This window comes from Melanostigma gelatinosum (assembly GCF_949748355.1).
Source record: "Melanostigma gelatinosum genome assembly, chromosome: 18".
Taxonomy (NCBI): Eukaryota; Metazoa; Chordata; class Actinopteri; order Perciformes; family Zoarcidae; genus Melanostigma; species Melanostigma gelatinosum.
Window position 1 is genome coordinate 1245907 of NC_136651.1, and position 15674 is coordinate 1261580.

At 44.9% G+C, this 15674-nt stretch overlaps 1 protein-coding gene across 4 annotated transcripts in view; it reads right to left on the reverse strand.

Moving 5' to 3' along the window:
• The window catches only part of scarb1 (scavenger receptor class B, member 1), a 22820-nt gene extending 10886 nt beyond the window's left edge, over positions 1–11934 (reverse strand). For all 4 annotated transcript variants that reach the window (XM_079289797.1, XM_079289794.1, XM_079289795.1 and 1 more), the window contains exons 1-11: positions 11674–11934; positions 10270–10430; positions 7784–7925; positions 7123–7326; positions 6825–6920; positions 6631–6746; positions 6255–6421; positions 5919–6037; positions 2032–2105; positions 1883–1934; positions 760–906 (exon numbers count right to left, since the gene is read on the reverse strand). In XM_079289797.1, the coding sequence (XP_079145923.1) occupies positions 760–906; positions 1883–1934; positions 2032–2105; positions 5919–6037; positions 6255–6421; positions 6631–6746; positions 6825–6920; positions 7123–7326; positions 7784–7925; positions 10270–10430; positions 11674–11793 (1398 nt within the window). In that variant the 5' untranslated portion in view covers positions 11794–11934. The remainder of the gene's footprint in view (positions 1–759; positions 907–1882; positions 1935–2031; positions 2106–5918; positions 6038–6254; positions 6422–6630; positions 6747–6824; positions 6921–7122; positions 7327–7783; positions 7926–10269; positions 10431–11673) is intronic.
• Between the last annotated feature and the right edge of the window lie 3740 nt (positions 11935–15674).

A 15674-nucleotide genomic window follows, 5' to 3' on the forward strand; every position in this document is an offset into this window, starting at 1 on the left:
AAATTAATGACAAATATTCTGATTCGTCGTAAAGAAAAACAAATCAAAAATAAAGTCAAACCCCGCTGATTACTGCAGCTGTGAATCAAGTGATGTCATTAGTGTTTGATGGAGGTCAGAGGTCAGGTGGTGTTACTGACTGCACGGTTGTATTCTTCTGTGGAACTCAACGTCACATTTGAACGAGGCCTCTGCGAACAGACCAGAAGACTTCTAATCAATTCCTCTTCTGAAGAAACGAAAGGTTCAGCTCTTAGCAAACAGGTCATGTGACTCGAGGAGCCGCTCGAGTGCTCGCTAACCGGCCGAGTCACAGTATTTATACATCGAGCGTCACTGAAGTGACGTGGGACGTGCTGACCGCTTCAATAATAGGCTGAACCAGGGCGTAGCGTAGCTTAGCACAAAGACTGGAAACAGCTCACCAAAGGTAAGAAAATCCACCAACCAACACTTCTACAGATCACGTTCTGCCTCGTCTGTCTAATGCTAAGCTAACAGACATGAGCGAGGTATCTGACGAGCATTGTGTGACTTTAAATGTTGGATGAGTGTTTTTGTCGATGGAGGAGAACATCTTGGGTTCTCCGTCAGAGACGCTGTCTGACAGCAAAGTACGACTAAACTGATATAGATTCTTTTAAGTGCATAAAATACGTACAAACTTCAGTCCCGCCTCCTTTTAGTGGGTGAACATGAGTCACCGTGCGACATGCAGGTCACACACACACACACACACACACACACACACACACACACCTTCACTTTGTGATGCACCAGGCAGGCGATGAGGATGGTGGCCAGGCCGAGGGCGATGAAGCTGTACTGCATGTAGTCCATCACAGCCGGGAGAACCACCAGGTTGGTGTGGAACGTATCGAGGATGGGTCCGTCTATGTAGCCGCTCTGCAGGAGGTAAAATACACAAATACACGATGTAGCCGCTCTGCAGGAGGTAAAATACACAAATACACGATGTAGCCGCTCTGCAGGAGGTAAAATACACAAATGCACGATGTAGCCGCTCTGCAGGAGGTAAAATACACAAATGCACGATGTAGCCGCTCTGTAGGAGGTAAAATACACAAATACACGATGTAGCCGCTCTGCAGGAGGTAAAATACACAAATACACGATGTAGCCGCTCTGCAGGAGGTAAAATACACAAATACACGATGTAGCCGCTCTGCAGGAGGTAAAATACACAAATACACGATGTAGCTGCTCTGCAGGAGGTAAAATACACAAATACACGATGTAGCCGCTCTGCAGGAGGTAAAATACACAAATACACGATGTAGCCGCTCTGCAGGAGGTAAAATACACAAATACACGATGTAGCTGCTCTGCAGGAGGTAAAATACACAAATACACGATGTAGCTGCTCTGCAGGAGGTAAAATACACAAATACACGATGTAGCTGCTCTTTTAGTGAAAGTCTTATTTTAACAACAGCACAGGCGAGAGACATTACAACACATTTAAATATATATACAGTGATATACAGTAGGATGGTAACTAAGTACATTCACTCAAGTACAATTTTGATGTACTTTAACTAACTACTATACTAAGTACATGCATTTTCTCCTCTACTACACTACATTTATTACTTTCTCATAAATGCATGTCATATTTAAAATACATATTTTCGGGTCTATTTTTGCACAGTGAGTTTTGGTACTTTAAGTGTTTTCATGAGAATACGAACAACGTAACAAAGTATTGCTTCATCAAATAGAAGTAGAAGATCTGGAGACGGTTTATGATTAAAGGGAACAGAGATGTAGATATCAATCATTGACCGATGATCAGTGGACAGACAGAACTTCTTCAGAACACTTTTAAACACTTTCATATTTCAATAAAAAGACAACGTACCTCCTCAAACCAGATCATGGGCATCACCACCTCGGCTATCTTGCCAGTTTCTCTACAAGGACGAAGAAATAAAAATGCTCAATGTCAGCGGTGACCAGCAGGAAGCAGCCTCCCGATATCAAACATGAACAACAACACACGGCTCTTACGTGATGGCCGACACGCTCTTCATGTAGAGGTTGAGCTGCAGCCGGACGGACACGTTGAGCGGGACACCAGTCAGCTGCAACGACACCACGGAGTCAGAGAGCAACAAGAAGCACTTCAAAGAGACACCACGGAGTCAGAGAGCAACAAGAAGCACTTCAAAGAGACACCACGGAGTCAGAGAGCAACAAGAAGCACTTCACAGAGACACCACAGAGTCAGAGAGCAACAAGAAGCACTTCACAGAGACACCACGGAGTCAGAGAGCAACAAGAAGCACTTCAAAGAGACACCACGGAGTCAGAGAGCAACAAGAAGCACTTCAAAGAGACACCACGGAGTGAGAGAGCAACAAGAAGCACTTCAAAGAGACACCAATCACTTCAAAGAGACACCACGGAGTCAGAGAGCAACAAGAAGCACTTCACAGAGACACCACGGAGTCAGAGAGCAACAAGAAGCACTTCAAAGAGACACCACGGAGTCAGAGAGCAACAAGAAGCACTTCAAAGAGACACCACGGAGTCAGAGAGCAACAAGAAGCACTTCAAAGAGACACCAATCACTTCAAAGAGACACCACAGAGTCAGAGAGCAACAAGAAGCACTTCAAAGAGACACCACGGAGTCAGAGAGCAACAAGAAGCACTTCAAAGAGACACCACAGAGTCAGAGAGCAACAAGAAGCACTTCAAAGAGACACCAATCACTTCAAAGAGACACCACAGAGTCAGAGAGCAACAAGAAGCACTTCAAAGAGACACCACGGAGTCAGAGAGCAACAAGAAGCACTTCAAAGAGACACCACGGAGTCAGAGAGCAACAAGAAGCACTTCAAAGAGACACCACGGAGTCAGAGAGCAACAAGAAGCACTTCAAAGAGACACCAATCACTTCAAAGAGACACCACAGAGTCAGAGAGCAACAAGAAGCACTTCAAAGAGACACCACGGAGTCAGAGAGCAACAAGAAGCACTTCAAAGAGACACCACAGAGTCAGAGAGCAACAAGAAGCACTTCAAAGAGACACCACGGAGTCAGAGAGCAACAAGAAGCACTTCAAAGAGACACCACGGAGTCAGAGAGCAACAAGAAGCACTTCAAAGAGACACCACGGAGTCAGAGAGCAACAAGAAGCACTTCAAAGAGACACCACAGAGTCAGAGAGCAACAAGAAGCACTTCAAAGAGACACCACGGAGTCAGAGAGCAACAAGAAGCACTTCAAAGAGACACCACGGAGTCAGAGAGCAACAAGAAGCACTTCAAAGAGACACCACGGAGTCAGAGAGCAACAAGAAGCACTTCAAAGAGACACCACGGAGTCAGAGAGCAACAAGAAGCACTTCAAAGAGACACCACGGAGTCAGAGAGCAACAAGAAGCACTTCAAAGAGACACCACGGAGTCAGAGAGCAACAAGAAGCACTTCACAGAGACACCACGGAGTCAGAGAGCAACAAGAAGCACTTCAAAGAGACACCACTGAGTCAGAGAGCAACAAGAAGCACTTCAAAGAGACACCACGGAGTCAGAGAGCAACAAGAAGCACTTCAAAGAGACACCACGGAGTCAGAGAGCAACAAGAAGCACTTCAAAGAGACACCACAGAGTCAGAGAGCAACAAGAAGCACTTCAAAGAGACACCACGGAGTCAGAGAGCAACAAGAAGCACTTCAAAGAGACACCACGGAGTCAGAGAGCAACAAGAAGCACTTCAAAGAGACACCAATCACTTCAAAGAGACACCACAGAGTCAGAGAGCAACAAGAAGCACTTCAAAGAGACACCACGGAGTCAGAGAGCAACAAGAAGCACTTCAAAGAGACACCACGCAGTCAGAGAGCAACAAGAAGCACTTCAAAGAGACACCACGGAGTCAGAGAGCAACAAGAAGCACTTCAAAGAGACACCACGGAGTCAGAGAGCAACAAGAAGCACTTCACAGAGACACCACGGAGTCAGAGAGCAACAAGAAGCACTTCACAGAGACACCACGGAGTCAGAGAGCAACAAGAAGCACTTCACAGAGACACCACGGAGTCAGAGAGCAACAAGAAGCACTTCAAAGAGACACCACAGAGTCAGAGAGCAACAAGAAGCACTTCAAAGAGACACCACGGAGTCAGAGAGCAACAAGAAGCACTTCAAAGAGACACCACGGAGTCAGAGAGCAACAAGAAGCACTTCAAAGAGACACCACGGAGTCAGAGAGCAACAAGAAGCACTTCAAAGAGACACCACAGAGTCAGAGAGCAACAAGAAGCACTTCACAGAGACACCACGGAGTCAGAGAGCAACAAGAAGCACTTCAAAGAGACACCACGGAGTCAGAGAGCAACAAGAAGCACTTCAAAGAGACACCACGGAGTCAGAGAGCAACAAGAAGCACTTCAAAGAGACACCACGGAGTCAGAGAGCAACAAGAAGCACTTCAAAGAGCAGCGGCCTCCACACCGCCAGGACAACCAGTCGCCACACACAGCGCTCAAAGGACGGACATCCTCATCTCAGCCTTCTGAAGACTTTAAGGACTACAATTTAGATTTAGTGTCGCAAACCTCTGGAAGAAAACCACACGAGAGAAAAGAGTGAGAACAACGATTCACTCTTTAGTCTTCAAGCTTTAACCGCCAAACGCCTTCTTCCAGTTAGCTCTCTTCTCTTTGTACCGCTCATAGACCTCCGTCCAGAAGAAGTCTGTGTTCTCCATGTTCTATGAATAAATGTATCAACGAGTGTGTGAGTGATGTGTGAACCTTCAGCACACAGAGAGGAATGAACGTGTAGAGTTCCACAAACAAGAACCCGGAAACCTTTCCCACGGTTAAAAAGAGAAACTCTGAAGCTCCTCCAGAACACTAATAATCCGTCACACACATACGGTGAGAAGCGGATCCCGCTGAACACAGCAGGAGGTTTGAACAGCGGCCATGGAGCCGATCTGAGATCTTCCTGCGAGTCCTCCAGGCGGACCGACGTCATGACTTCCCGTCCGCTTCCCTTTGGAACGCCTGCGATGTGTTTTCCTGCTTCTCGTCCTGTTCTCAGCTTAACTCGTTGCTGAAGAAAGACCGGAACAATTAAAACACCAGCCTGCACAGATGTGGTGTTTAGTTTTGTGTCGTCAGGAAGAAGCAGAAGTCTCTTTCCCAAAAGGACTAGAAACCCGCTAACATCAGCGTCAGAGGGAAACGATCACCGTCAACGTTCTTTCCCCCACAAAGCGCTCGGCTCCGCTCACACCGGCGGTGATGGAAACACGACGCCCGGCGATGACTTTCGCCGCTTTTCAGATCTTTTTGAAGAGAACGACGACGCACACGGAGGCGAGGAGCTGTCGAGCACACGTCTCGGCCTTCGTGTTGATCTTGAAAAAGGCCTGAAGTGCTTTAAATGATTTAGACACATCGGGAAGATCACACACCCAGTTTGGCTCAAAGTTTTTCCTTCAACGTTTGAAATCGCCTCATAAAATCCCTCAATCGTGAACCCGACGGATGATTCATGCTCTCTTCGTCTTGGAATCGTTTTATACGAGCGGTTACCTGATAGATGTCTTTATTGCAGCTATAGAAACTGCGATTACGGAGAAATAGCCCAATTTCCAATTACCTTATCACGACGCAGGTTTGCAGCCAACCGAGGTTCACACAGAGCAGACTGAACCACGGCGGCGTGACCTCGACCCGGCATCCCACTGCAGTAAATACAGGCTGCTCCTCCGAAAAACACTCACCCGCAGAGAAAGAACGGCAGAAACAGAATAAATATGATCCGTGTGTTTTCATATCAGAATAAAACCTGCTGGTGACTCGTACATGAAACAGAGAGAGGACGTAATGACGTAATGAGTGTGTGTGTGTGTGTGTGTGTGTGTGTGTGTACTCACTGGATGGATGTCGATGAAGAGGCCGTGCTCTTCCTCTGTTGGTTTGAGGCCGTGAACGAAGTCCAGCAGCACAGGGTCGGCATTAAAGAAGTGAGGATGAGAGATGAAGACCGGAGAGTCTGAAAGACGGAGACAGCGTCATCATCGGTCACTTTAAATCTCAGGTGTGGAAACTCAAAGACCGTCGGAAAGATGAACATCTGACGATAATGCCGTCAGTTTGAGATTGTTGAAAGGGAACACGCTGGTCAGTCCTGCCGCTGGGGTTCTGGGGTTCTGGGGTTCTGGGGTTCTGGGGTTCGGCGGTTCCTTGAACACAGAACGCGTTGGACTCACTGTGTCGGCAGCTGCTGACGTTCAGCAGACCCGACTGCCTGCAGGGGCAGAAGCCCTCGTTGGGAGCGTAATCCGTCCCGTTGGCGAACATGGTCCTGGGAGCGACGTATCGAAACAGAGGGATGCCCTTCATCTCTCCATCACGCTGGTAAACCAGCTCCAGAGACCTGAACACAAAGAGGACTGAGAGGAGAGAGAGACAGAGACAGACAGACAGACAGACAGACAGACAGACAGACAGACAGACAGACAGACAGACAGACAGACAGACAGACAGAGAGAGACACAGACAGACAGACAGACAGACAGACAGACAGACAGACAGACAGACAGACAGACAGACAGACAGACAGACAGACAGACAGACGAGGTTTACCTGCACGCGTCGGGGCTGTAGAACGGCAGAGTGGTCTCTCTGGTCATGAAGGGAGGCCACATCTGTCCAGCTGTTCCGTTGATCATGTTGCACTGAGGCGTGTTCCAGTTGCTCAGCTGCAACAACAGAGGACAGCGGGTCACATGCAACAGCAGAAGAAGAGCTCAGGGACACCTGCAGGCGCCGGGCCTCACCTTGGTCAGGCCGTTCCACGAGTCGACTCTGTGCACCTTCCTGATGTCGTCCTGTCCGGTGTGGATGGTGAACAGGCCGGTGTTGGAGTTGTTGAACTGAATTAAGACAGTTTTGAACACTTTAATGCACAAGATGACGTCTTAAAGATGATTTTAACTTCATCACGCGCCGTTTATGCGACACTCTTCCAGTAGAATGAACATTGGCTCAGAATGAAGTGGATCTCAGCGTGCAGGCACCTCGTTCTGACATCAGGGGGGGGGGGGGCATCAAACATGAACCACTTCAAACACTCACTTCAGCAAAGAGTCCAAACTTGCCCGTGGAGGGCAGCATGCCGGGCAGGTATTTGTTGAGGAAGTCCACCAGCCCGCTGTCGTAGCCCCACATCAGCTCCCCCACCGTCCTGGTCAGGAACGGGCCCTCCTCGAAGGTCTTGAAGGTGGCGCTGATCATCAAACGCACCGCGAACGGAAGGTTCTCCATCATGACCGCAGCGCCCTGAGAAACACGAGAGAACGCTGAGGAACCATTGTCCCTCTTTGTTTCCTCTTCTACACTCAGAGTTATATGGAAGAACACGAGAGACGTTTATTAAATATATCTGCACCTTCAACACAGAATCACACAAATCAACTCAATCAGCTGCAAGTGAAACTTAACGTCAAGAGAAAAGACGGCAAATCAGGAGAAAGACAATTTGAGTCTGCATTTCAAAACACACAAATTCATTTAAATAATAAACAATTTGTCAAATTACAAACGTGACGGACGAACGATTATAGGATTAAAACATTGTAATGTTAGTTGAATTATGAATCCTGTTAAATAAACAGAAAAGGAACACGATCATTTCAAGGGATGAAACTGTCCTGGGACCCCCTGGCAGAGAGACCCGGTCCCGTGGGGGTCCCGTGGGGGTCCCGTGGGGGTCCCCGGACCCGAAATGAAGTCTTACCAGCACCAACATGTTTGGAATGGTGACGACCTCGGACTCGTTCCCTGCAGACATGGACGGCTCAAAGAAGTAGCTCCGGTACTCTCGGTAGGACACCGTCCCGTTAGCGTGGAACGTGATGTTGTCCTTCTGGATGCGCTTCCTGAGGAACAGGAAGGAAGACACTCTGAGTCACACTTCTGTCTCACCGAGGTGCGTCTGAACACCTTCCTCTTAACGGCCGCATGAGAGAAGATCAGTTTATTAAACGTTGACGCGCTCAGCGAAACGTAGAAGAAGAAAGATTTGAGAAAGAAAGCATTCAGGCCTCTGTGCAGGTTCTATGGAGAACGCATTTACAGAACCTCGTTTTTGTGACGCTGCCAGCTGACATCTGCGTCAGATGAGCTGATAACCTCTCTTCTGAGCGTTCTGAGAAGTTCTGCGAGCGTTCTGCAGGAGAAGCTACCGACGGCATCTTTACAGCCAAAGTGCCACAATCAGAGTTTAAAGAGCCGGTCGTCATTTTGACGTCACCCGCTGGTTTGTGGACGTTTTGAAGCCTTAAGTTTGACATTTTGTCTTCGCCATCTTGTTTTTTGGCAACCAGTGAACAGGAAGTGACGTAGAGACGCCGCGTACGTCTCTGGTAGAGACCTGTCAATCACAGTAGCCCCGCCCTAAAGCATCCCCTGCTTTATGGTCTATTAGAGACCTGTCAATCACAGTAGCCCCGCCCTAAAGCATCCCCTGCTTTATGGTCTGTGTGACTCTAAATGGAGCATAATGTACTAAATGAACATCATGCTGTATTGAAGAAGACTTGAAACTAGAGATTGAGACATAAACTCATGTTTACAATGTTTACTGAGGTAATAAATCAAGAGAGAAGTAGAGTCATTTTCTATAGACTTCTATACAACCAGAGGAGTCGCCCCCTGGTGGACACTAGAGAGAATGCAGCTTTAACACGTGAAGCTTTGGCTCTATAGAACCGGAGGCTGCAGTCTGTTCTGCCCGGGGTGCAAAGGGTGAAATAAAGAAACAGTCTGACGAGCAGGACGGAGACGTTATTGATCTGTTGATCAGCGGCGGTCGACAGATTACAGTCAGACATCGATCACCGTAACAACACGAATCAGCTGACAGGACTTCTGTCTCAGCAGGATTCAGAAACGTGATGCAGGTCTTCATCTTCTGCCGACTCCATCGCTCCAGCTCAGAGATCTTTACGTCGGCTTCCTGTCACTCAAAGTATTGATCGTTGTGCTGATTCATGTCTGATCTTCTGCGTTACGAACCATCAGGTCTGTTTCTGTCCTCACAACTCCTTCATGCTCCAAATAAAGACAAATATCTGGAAACTGCAGCGCTCACTTCGGTTCATCAAGGCTGACGACTGGTTCCATGAAATCAGTTCTTAAACCGCTTTCATTATTCTATTTAACACGAGTAATACTTCTCATTTTCTAGTCTCTTAAGTGTTTAAATTGTATTTAAAATGTCCTCATAACACGTTTCTTTTGCACTTTGTTTATGTTTTATGTAAATCATGTAAATTATTTGTATTATTTAATTCGTGGTGTCGTCACGCTTCTGAAACCAAACCTCCGACCTTCGATTCAAAGTACACGTTTTACTCAGAATACTACTGTGATACACTGATACAGTGATACTGTGACGATAAGATGAAGATAAGACGAGAGGAAGAAGAACACACACTCTTCTGAATGTGGTGAAAGAGAGTTTGTTATTATTTAAATAATGTAAACTGTCAACTTTTCAGAACTTTGACAGAAATGTTTTTACCTTTAACTTCAAATACTTCATCAATTATTGGAGAGACTTCGTTGTTCTTATTAACAACATCGTGAGTGAGTGAGTTTGGTTAAACTGCTCTGACTGGTTAAACTGAGCTTAACTTCATAAAGAGGTCTTCTACTGCAGCACTAAAGTCCTGATCACGTCAACGTCACAGCGCCTGATCAGCTGATGACTTCACGACAGCCAACATTACGAAAAACACGCCGACCAGATTAGATAAGCAGAGTTTACTCAACACCGGGAGGTTAATGAGACCTCTGACCTCTGACCTCATGATGAGATTACTCAACAGCGTGTTCCTCAGACATGAACACACATCTGGGCTTCTGGAGTCCAGATGCTTCTGGTCAGCTTGGTTTTTAAGGGATGCGATCAGTTAAAAGAAGGAGACAGCAGTGTGTGTGTGTGTGTGTGTGTGCGTGTGTGTGTGTGTGTGCGCAGAGGCACATCTAGGTTTCGTATCCGTGTCTGGTGTTGGTGTGTTTGGACGAATACAAATTTAAATGAGAAAACAAGAAAACTTAAATCATAATATCTTAAATATTTCAGTAGAATTTGACAAATAAAAGTAAGAAAAGCAACAAAAGACGAGGAGGCGATGCAACACATTCACAGATCGCAGGACGAAGTGCACTGAAGCTGAAGGTGTGCGAGTTCCTAAAGACGAAGCCGACAGTGAGCACCTGTACACAAAGGGCCCCCTCTGCTGCACCGCGGGCTTCTCGCCCAGCAGGACCTCTTCGGGGTTCAGCACGCTGAAGAAGTAGACGGACATGAAGAACGGCACCGGCACGTCCTTCCACATGGTGTAGGACATCTGGTTCTGCGGGTCGATCGCCGTGTTCTGACGAAGACCAGATGCAACAATCCATCATCCTCATTATTCATCGGGAAACGACGGAAAACAGTGAAACCTCGACCGACAAACCCAAGAAACTCCAAAAGACATTCAGTTTATTGTGAAAGAGAAGCAGCAACTCTTCACATCGAGGAGCGAGAACTAGAAAATGGGGAAAAATCGACGAGACATAAGAGAGAAATGTGAACTTTACTTTCACATTTGAAGTCAAAGGTTTATTAATATCTTTGGAGATCACGACTCACTTCTGCTTTAATCAAACGTTTGTTCATTAAACATCAGAAACGATCCTCACGTCTCTTTAGACACTTTACAGCTTTACTGAGTTACTCGAGTACAAAAGTATCTTTTGAGTATCGTCACAAATCGTCTCTGTAAAAAGTGTAAAATGTGACATTTTAACAGCAGTATAATTCAAAGTATTTCAGCATTAAATACATAGTAAAGATATACACCTTAAAGTAAAAGTACTCGTTATTCAGAACGGCTTCTTTTCAGAGTTATATCGTTATGAAATATGATTATTTCTATTGTTATTACTGCTCGTTAGAGCATTTTAATGTGGAGACAGAGTTGTGTACTTTGTATATTAGTACTACTGTATCATACAAGTACATCAGTCACTTTACATATAAAAACACAAGTGTTATATAAAAACTTAAGTGAGGTTCAAGCATGTCATAATTCTACATAACTTATATTTTCACGTTACCGTTTACGCTCGTTTGTCGATGTTCAGCTGCTTGAAGAGTAATAATGTGTGTTTATCTTAAATTGAAGTATGAATAAGCGCTCTTAATTACTGCGGCTGGTTTTATGTATTTTCTATTTGCATTATTGTACAAATGAATTAAAGCTACTTAACTACATTGACAGTCAACTAACTTATGTTTTTAAAGGATTTTCGATGCAAAAATGGCAGAAACTGCATTTTTCTTTCAAAACAAATACAATATGTTGAGTGCTTAAAGACCAATGAACCAATGAACCAATGAGAATCCCTCCCCAGTGAGCTCCCCGCACACACATGTTCATGTCTCAAACAGGAACCAGACTCAATGCATTGATCACTTATTCACCTTTGTTTGCATGCACGCGCCTGATTATCAGTTATTGTTGTGCTCACGTGGCCCTTTGAGACGTTCGACTGTGATTACCTGATGAAATAAAAGCTGACTCGGCACATTAAAACAAGCGTCTCTGTGCAGAGTGTCCACGCGCTGCTTACCTTCACTACCTGGTCGTTGATGATTATCGGTCCCACAAAAGTAAGAAGAGTCCCGAAGAACACCATGAGGACACCGGACGCGATGAACCCGACAGCGACTTTGGCTTTATTGATGGCCATGGCTGGTGATTGACAGCTGACAGACGGTGGTCGCAGCTTTACGTCCAGAAGGACCGACAGCGACGCGGCTAACTGCGAGCTAACCGTTCGAGACCGCACACCGTCGCACACCGTCGCACAACGCCGTCGTTTGTACGGGACAGTCTCCGGTCCAGCCGGCTTTAAGGAGTCTTTCTGACCGATGCATTCTCTGTTTTTATACTCTGTTGGCCACGCCTCCGCCACGCGGAGGATTCTGGGAAATGTGGTCCCCGCTCCTTCAGCGCTCACTCTCACATTTGTAACCTTTGACACAACAGCGGTGGAAGAAGTTTAGAAGTAACAGTAGCAATACAATCATGTACTCCATTACAAGTCATATTCATGTGTTCATAATCCTACTTAAACAGCAGTAATATAATATATATATGAGCAAATTATACCAGCTATAAAAGTAATATTATATTCATCCAGAATAATCCCATTAGGATCACATTTAAAAGACAGATAACAGACTTTAAAACAGTAATGTGTAAAAACAACACAAACATATGAAAAATAAAAATGTTCAACAGACTTCAAACAAACCAGCAAATTACATAAATTAAATGATTTGTGTTCAGTGTGTGGACATTCATGACTTTAAGTGACTTAATCCTGTCTTTGTTTTTATTTTTATTTTCATTGCTTATAATAATCATCTAGTTTAAATGTCTCTCTAGCACCGAACACTTTACAAGCACTTTACACCAAGAACGGTTCCGGTTTGAAGGATGACGAACATAATTTGTCTGAACGGAGGTTACAGTGACATTCTATTCTGTCAATAGAGTTCCCAACATAAGGGTCAGGCCCCTCCAAAGGGCCGCCAGATAAATATGAGGGGTCAGGAGACGATTAACGGGAGAGAAGGAGGAGAAGTTCTGATACAAATATCATCAATCACTGGTTTAATCCTCATGAAAGTGCTGTAAATGTGATGAATCCTGATGACTGACAAGGATCATCTGACTGTTACTCTGGTGACTCCATGAGGTGACATTTGTAGTTTTGAGTGAAATAGTCACTTTGTTAGTGGGGAGGAGTACTTTATTAAATACACTTAGTTACTTCCCACCAGTGTTTGATTCTTTTACTTTAATCTAAATAAATGTAAAACAAGCCTCTAAATAGATCTTTCATCTTCTCATGGTTCTCTGGCTCATGTTTTTAGAGGATCTAGAGTTAAAGTTCTCTCTGTCGGGTCTCTGTGTTTCTGCGTGTTTCTGAGTGTTCCTGAGTGTTTCTGCGTGTTTCTGAGTGTTCCTGAGTGTTTCTGAGTGTTCCTGAGTGTTTCTGCGTGTTTCTGCGTGTTTCGGAGTGTTTCTGAGTGTTCCTGAGTGTTTCTGCGTGTTTCTGAGTGTTCCTGAGTGTTCCTGAGTGTTTCTGAGTGTTCCTGAGTGTTTCTGAGTGTTCCTGAGTGTTTCTGCGTGTTTCTGAGTGTTCCTGAGTGTTCCTGAGTGTTCCTGAGTGTTTCTGAGTGTTGCTGCGTGTTTCTGCGTGTTTCTGAGTGTTTCTGAGTGTTCCTGAGTGTCCCTGCGTGTTTCTGAGTGTTCCTGAGTGTTTCTGCGTGTTTCTGAGTGTTCCTGAGTGTTTCTGAGTGTTCCTGCGTGTTTCTGAGTGTTTCTGCGTGTTTCTGCGTGTTTCTGAGTGTTTCTGAGTGTTCCTGAGTGTTCCTGAGTGTTTCTGAGTGTTCCTGAGTGTTTCTGCGTGTTCCTGCGTGTTTCTGAGTGTTCCTGAGTGTTTCTGCGTGTTTCTGAGTGTTTATGCGTGTTCCTGAGTGTTCCTGAGTGTTCCTGAGTGTTTCTGCGTGTTTCTGAGTGTTCCTGAGTGTTTCTGCGTGTTTCTGCGTGTTTCTGAGTGTTCCTGAGTGTTTCTGCGTGTTTCTGAGTGTTCCTGAGTGTTTCTGCGTGTTTCTGCGTGTTTCTGAGTGTTCCTGAGTGTTTCTGCGTGTTTCTGCGTGTTTCTGCGTGTTTCTGAGTGTTTCTGAGTGTTTCTGAGTGTTTCTGAGTGTTCCTGAGTGTTCCTGCGTGTTTCTGAGTGTTTCTGAGTGTTTCTGAGTGTTCCTGAGTGTTTCTGCGTGTTTCTGAGTGTTCCTGCGTGTTTCTGCGTGTTTCTGAGTGTTCCTGAGTGTTCCTGAGTGTTTCTGCGTGTTTCTGAGTGTTTCTGCGTGTTTCTGAGTGTTCCTGAGTGTTTCTGCGTGTTTCTGAGTGTTTCTGAGTGTTTCTGAGTGTTTCTGAGTGTTCCTGAGTGTTCCTGCGTGTTTCTGAGTGTTTCTGAGTGTTTCTGAGTGTTCCTGAGTGTTCCTGCGTGTTTCTGAGTGTTTCTGAGTGTTTCTGAGTGTTTCTGAGTGTCTCTGCGTGTTTCTGAGTGTTCCTGAGTGTTTCTGTGTTGGTGTTTATATTCTGCCTCGCGAGAGGGAGACCATGGTTTATGCTCCAAGTAACAAAAGATGTATCTCGTCTGTAGAATCAGTTTCATTCAAATCCAGTTTGGTCTCCACGATAACACGGTGGAGGAAGTATTCAGATCCTCGACGACAGTACAAGTACTGTGAAAACACTCCACATCCCAGTTCATCTCTAGACTTTGTTCATCTGCAGCATCAGTCAATTTATTTGAATGTTTTCATAAAATCACAACAATAGAATGAATGAATGACAGTCGGAACAAAACAAGTGGAGTCCAATAGAATGTAATCGTATATGAGTGCAGTACACATGTTACCACTAGAGGGCAGCAGGCATGCTCATCAAACCTCTGCATTGTAATTTGATGCTGAAGTTCGAAACATCAAACATCTCAACACTCGTGGTTGAAATGCATAAAATGTGTTCTTCAGACTTCACTTGACTTTTGAGGATCATGTTTGTAAGATGTAGAATGTTTGAGAGGGAACAGCTGATGCTGGACTCCAGACAGTTGATTTGTTCAATAAGTGTTTCATTTTAAAAAGAACAACACAAGACATGTTGTCCTGAGATTATTAAGAGATTATGAATTTGCAGCAACACTTTAAAAAGTCAGTGTAGATATTGAAGAACTGGAATATTTACTCAAATATGAACAAAACACAAAGACTTCTAACTTGTGTTTTCATCTTTCAGCTCCAATATTAAGATAGAAATAAATAAATGCTTTCATCCTCATAAGAATAAGAAAGAGTTTGGTTCAAAGTTCAAGTTCAAAGTTCAAAGTTCACTTTATTGTCAAAGTTTCCACATGTGTTATGCATACAGAAAATTCGAAATGCCGTTTCTCGCAGTCCCACAGTGTAATATAGACATGAACATATAACATATAATAGAATAAAATAGAATAAAGTTAAGTTCCCGTTCACACCGACTATTACAAACGCAGAGGAGTAAACACGAAGCTGAACACAACGACACGGAACTCGTTGAGTGGACAGTTTTGGTTCTTCTCATCCCGCATTATGAATATACCTAAAACAATACAGTGCTATGAGCAGATTATAACACGTTATAAGTATGTTTATGATGTGTTTTGAACAACAGACACATTGAATGCATTGTATTGAGTGTTCTCACTTTGTAGTCACACTTATTACAAAGTCTCCAGACTTCTTAAAGGCGCAGTGCCCCCTAGAGGTGCGTCTGGGAGCGACACACTAGAGCTCCAGATGGTTCGACAGGTTGAGCTGAAGGTTAACTCCAACATGCACGCGCACAATTATCTCCGAGGAGCTTTTTGAAGTCTGTCGACATGAACTCTAATTTTATCAGAACAGGTTTGGAAACTTCTACCCACGTGAAGGCATCATGAGATCGATTCAACTCATTCAAAAAACGAGCTTTAACTTCTCCAGAACATCAAAGTGGTTCATAGAGGATCAGGACTAC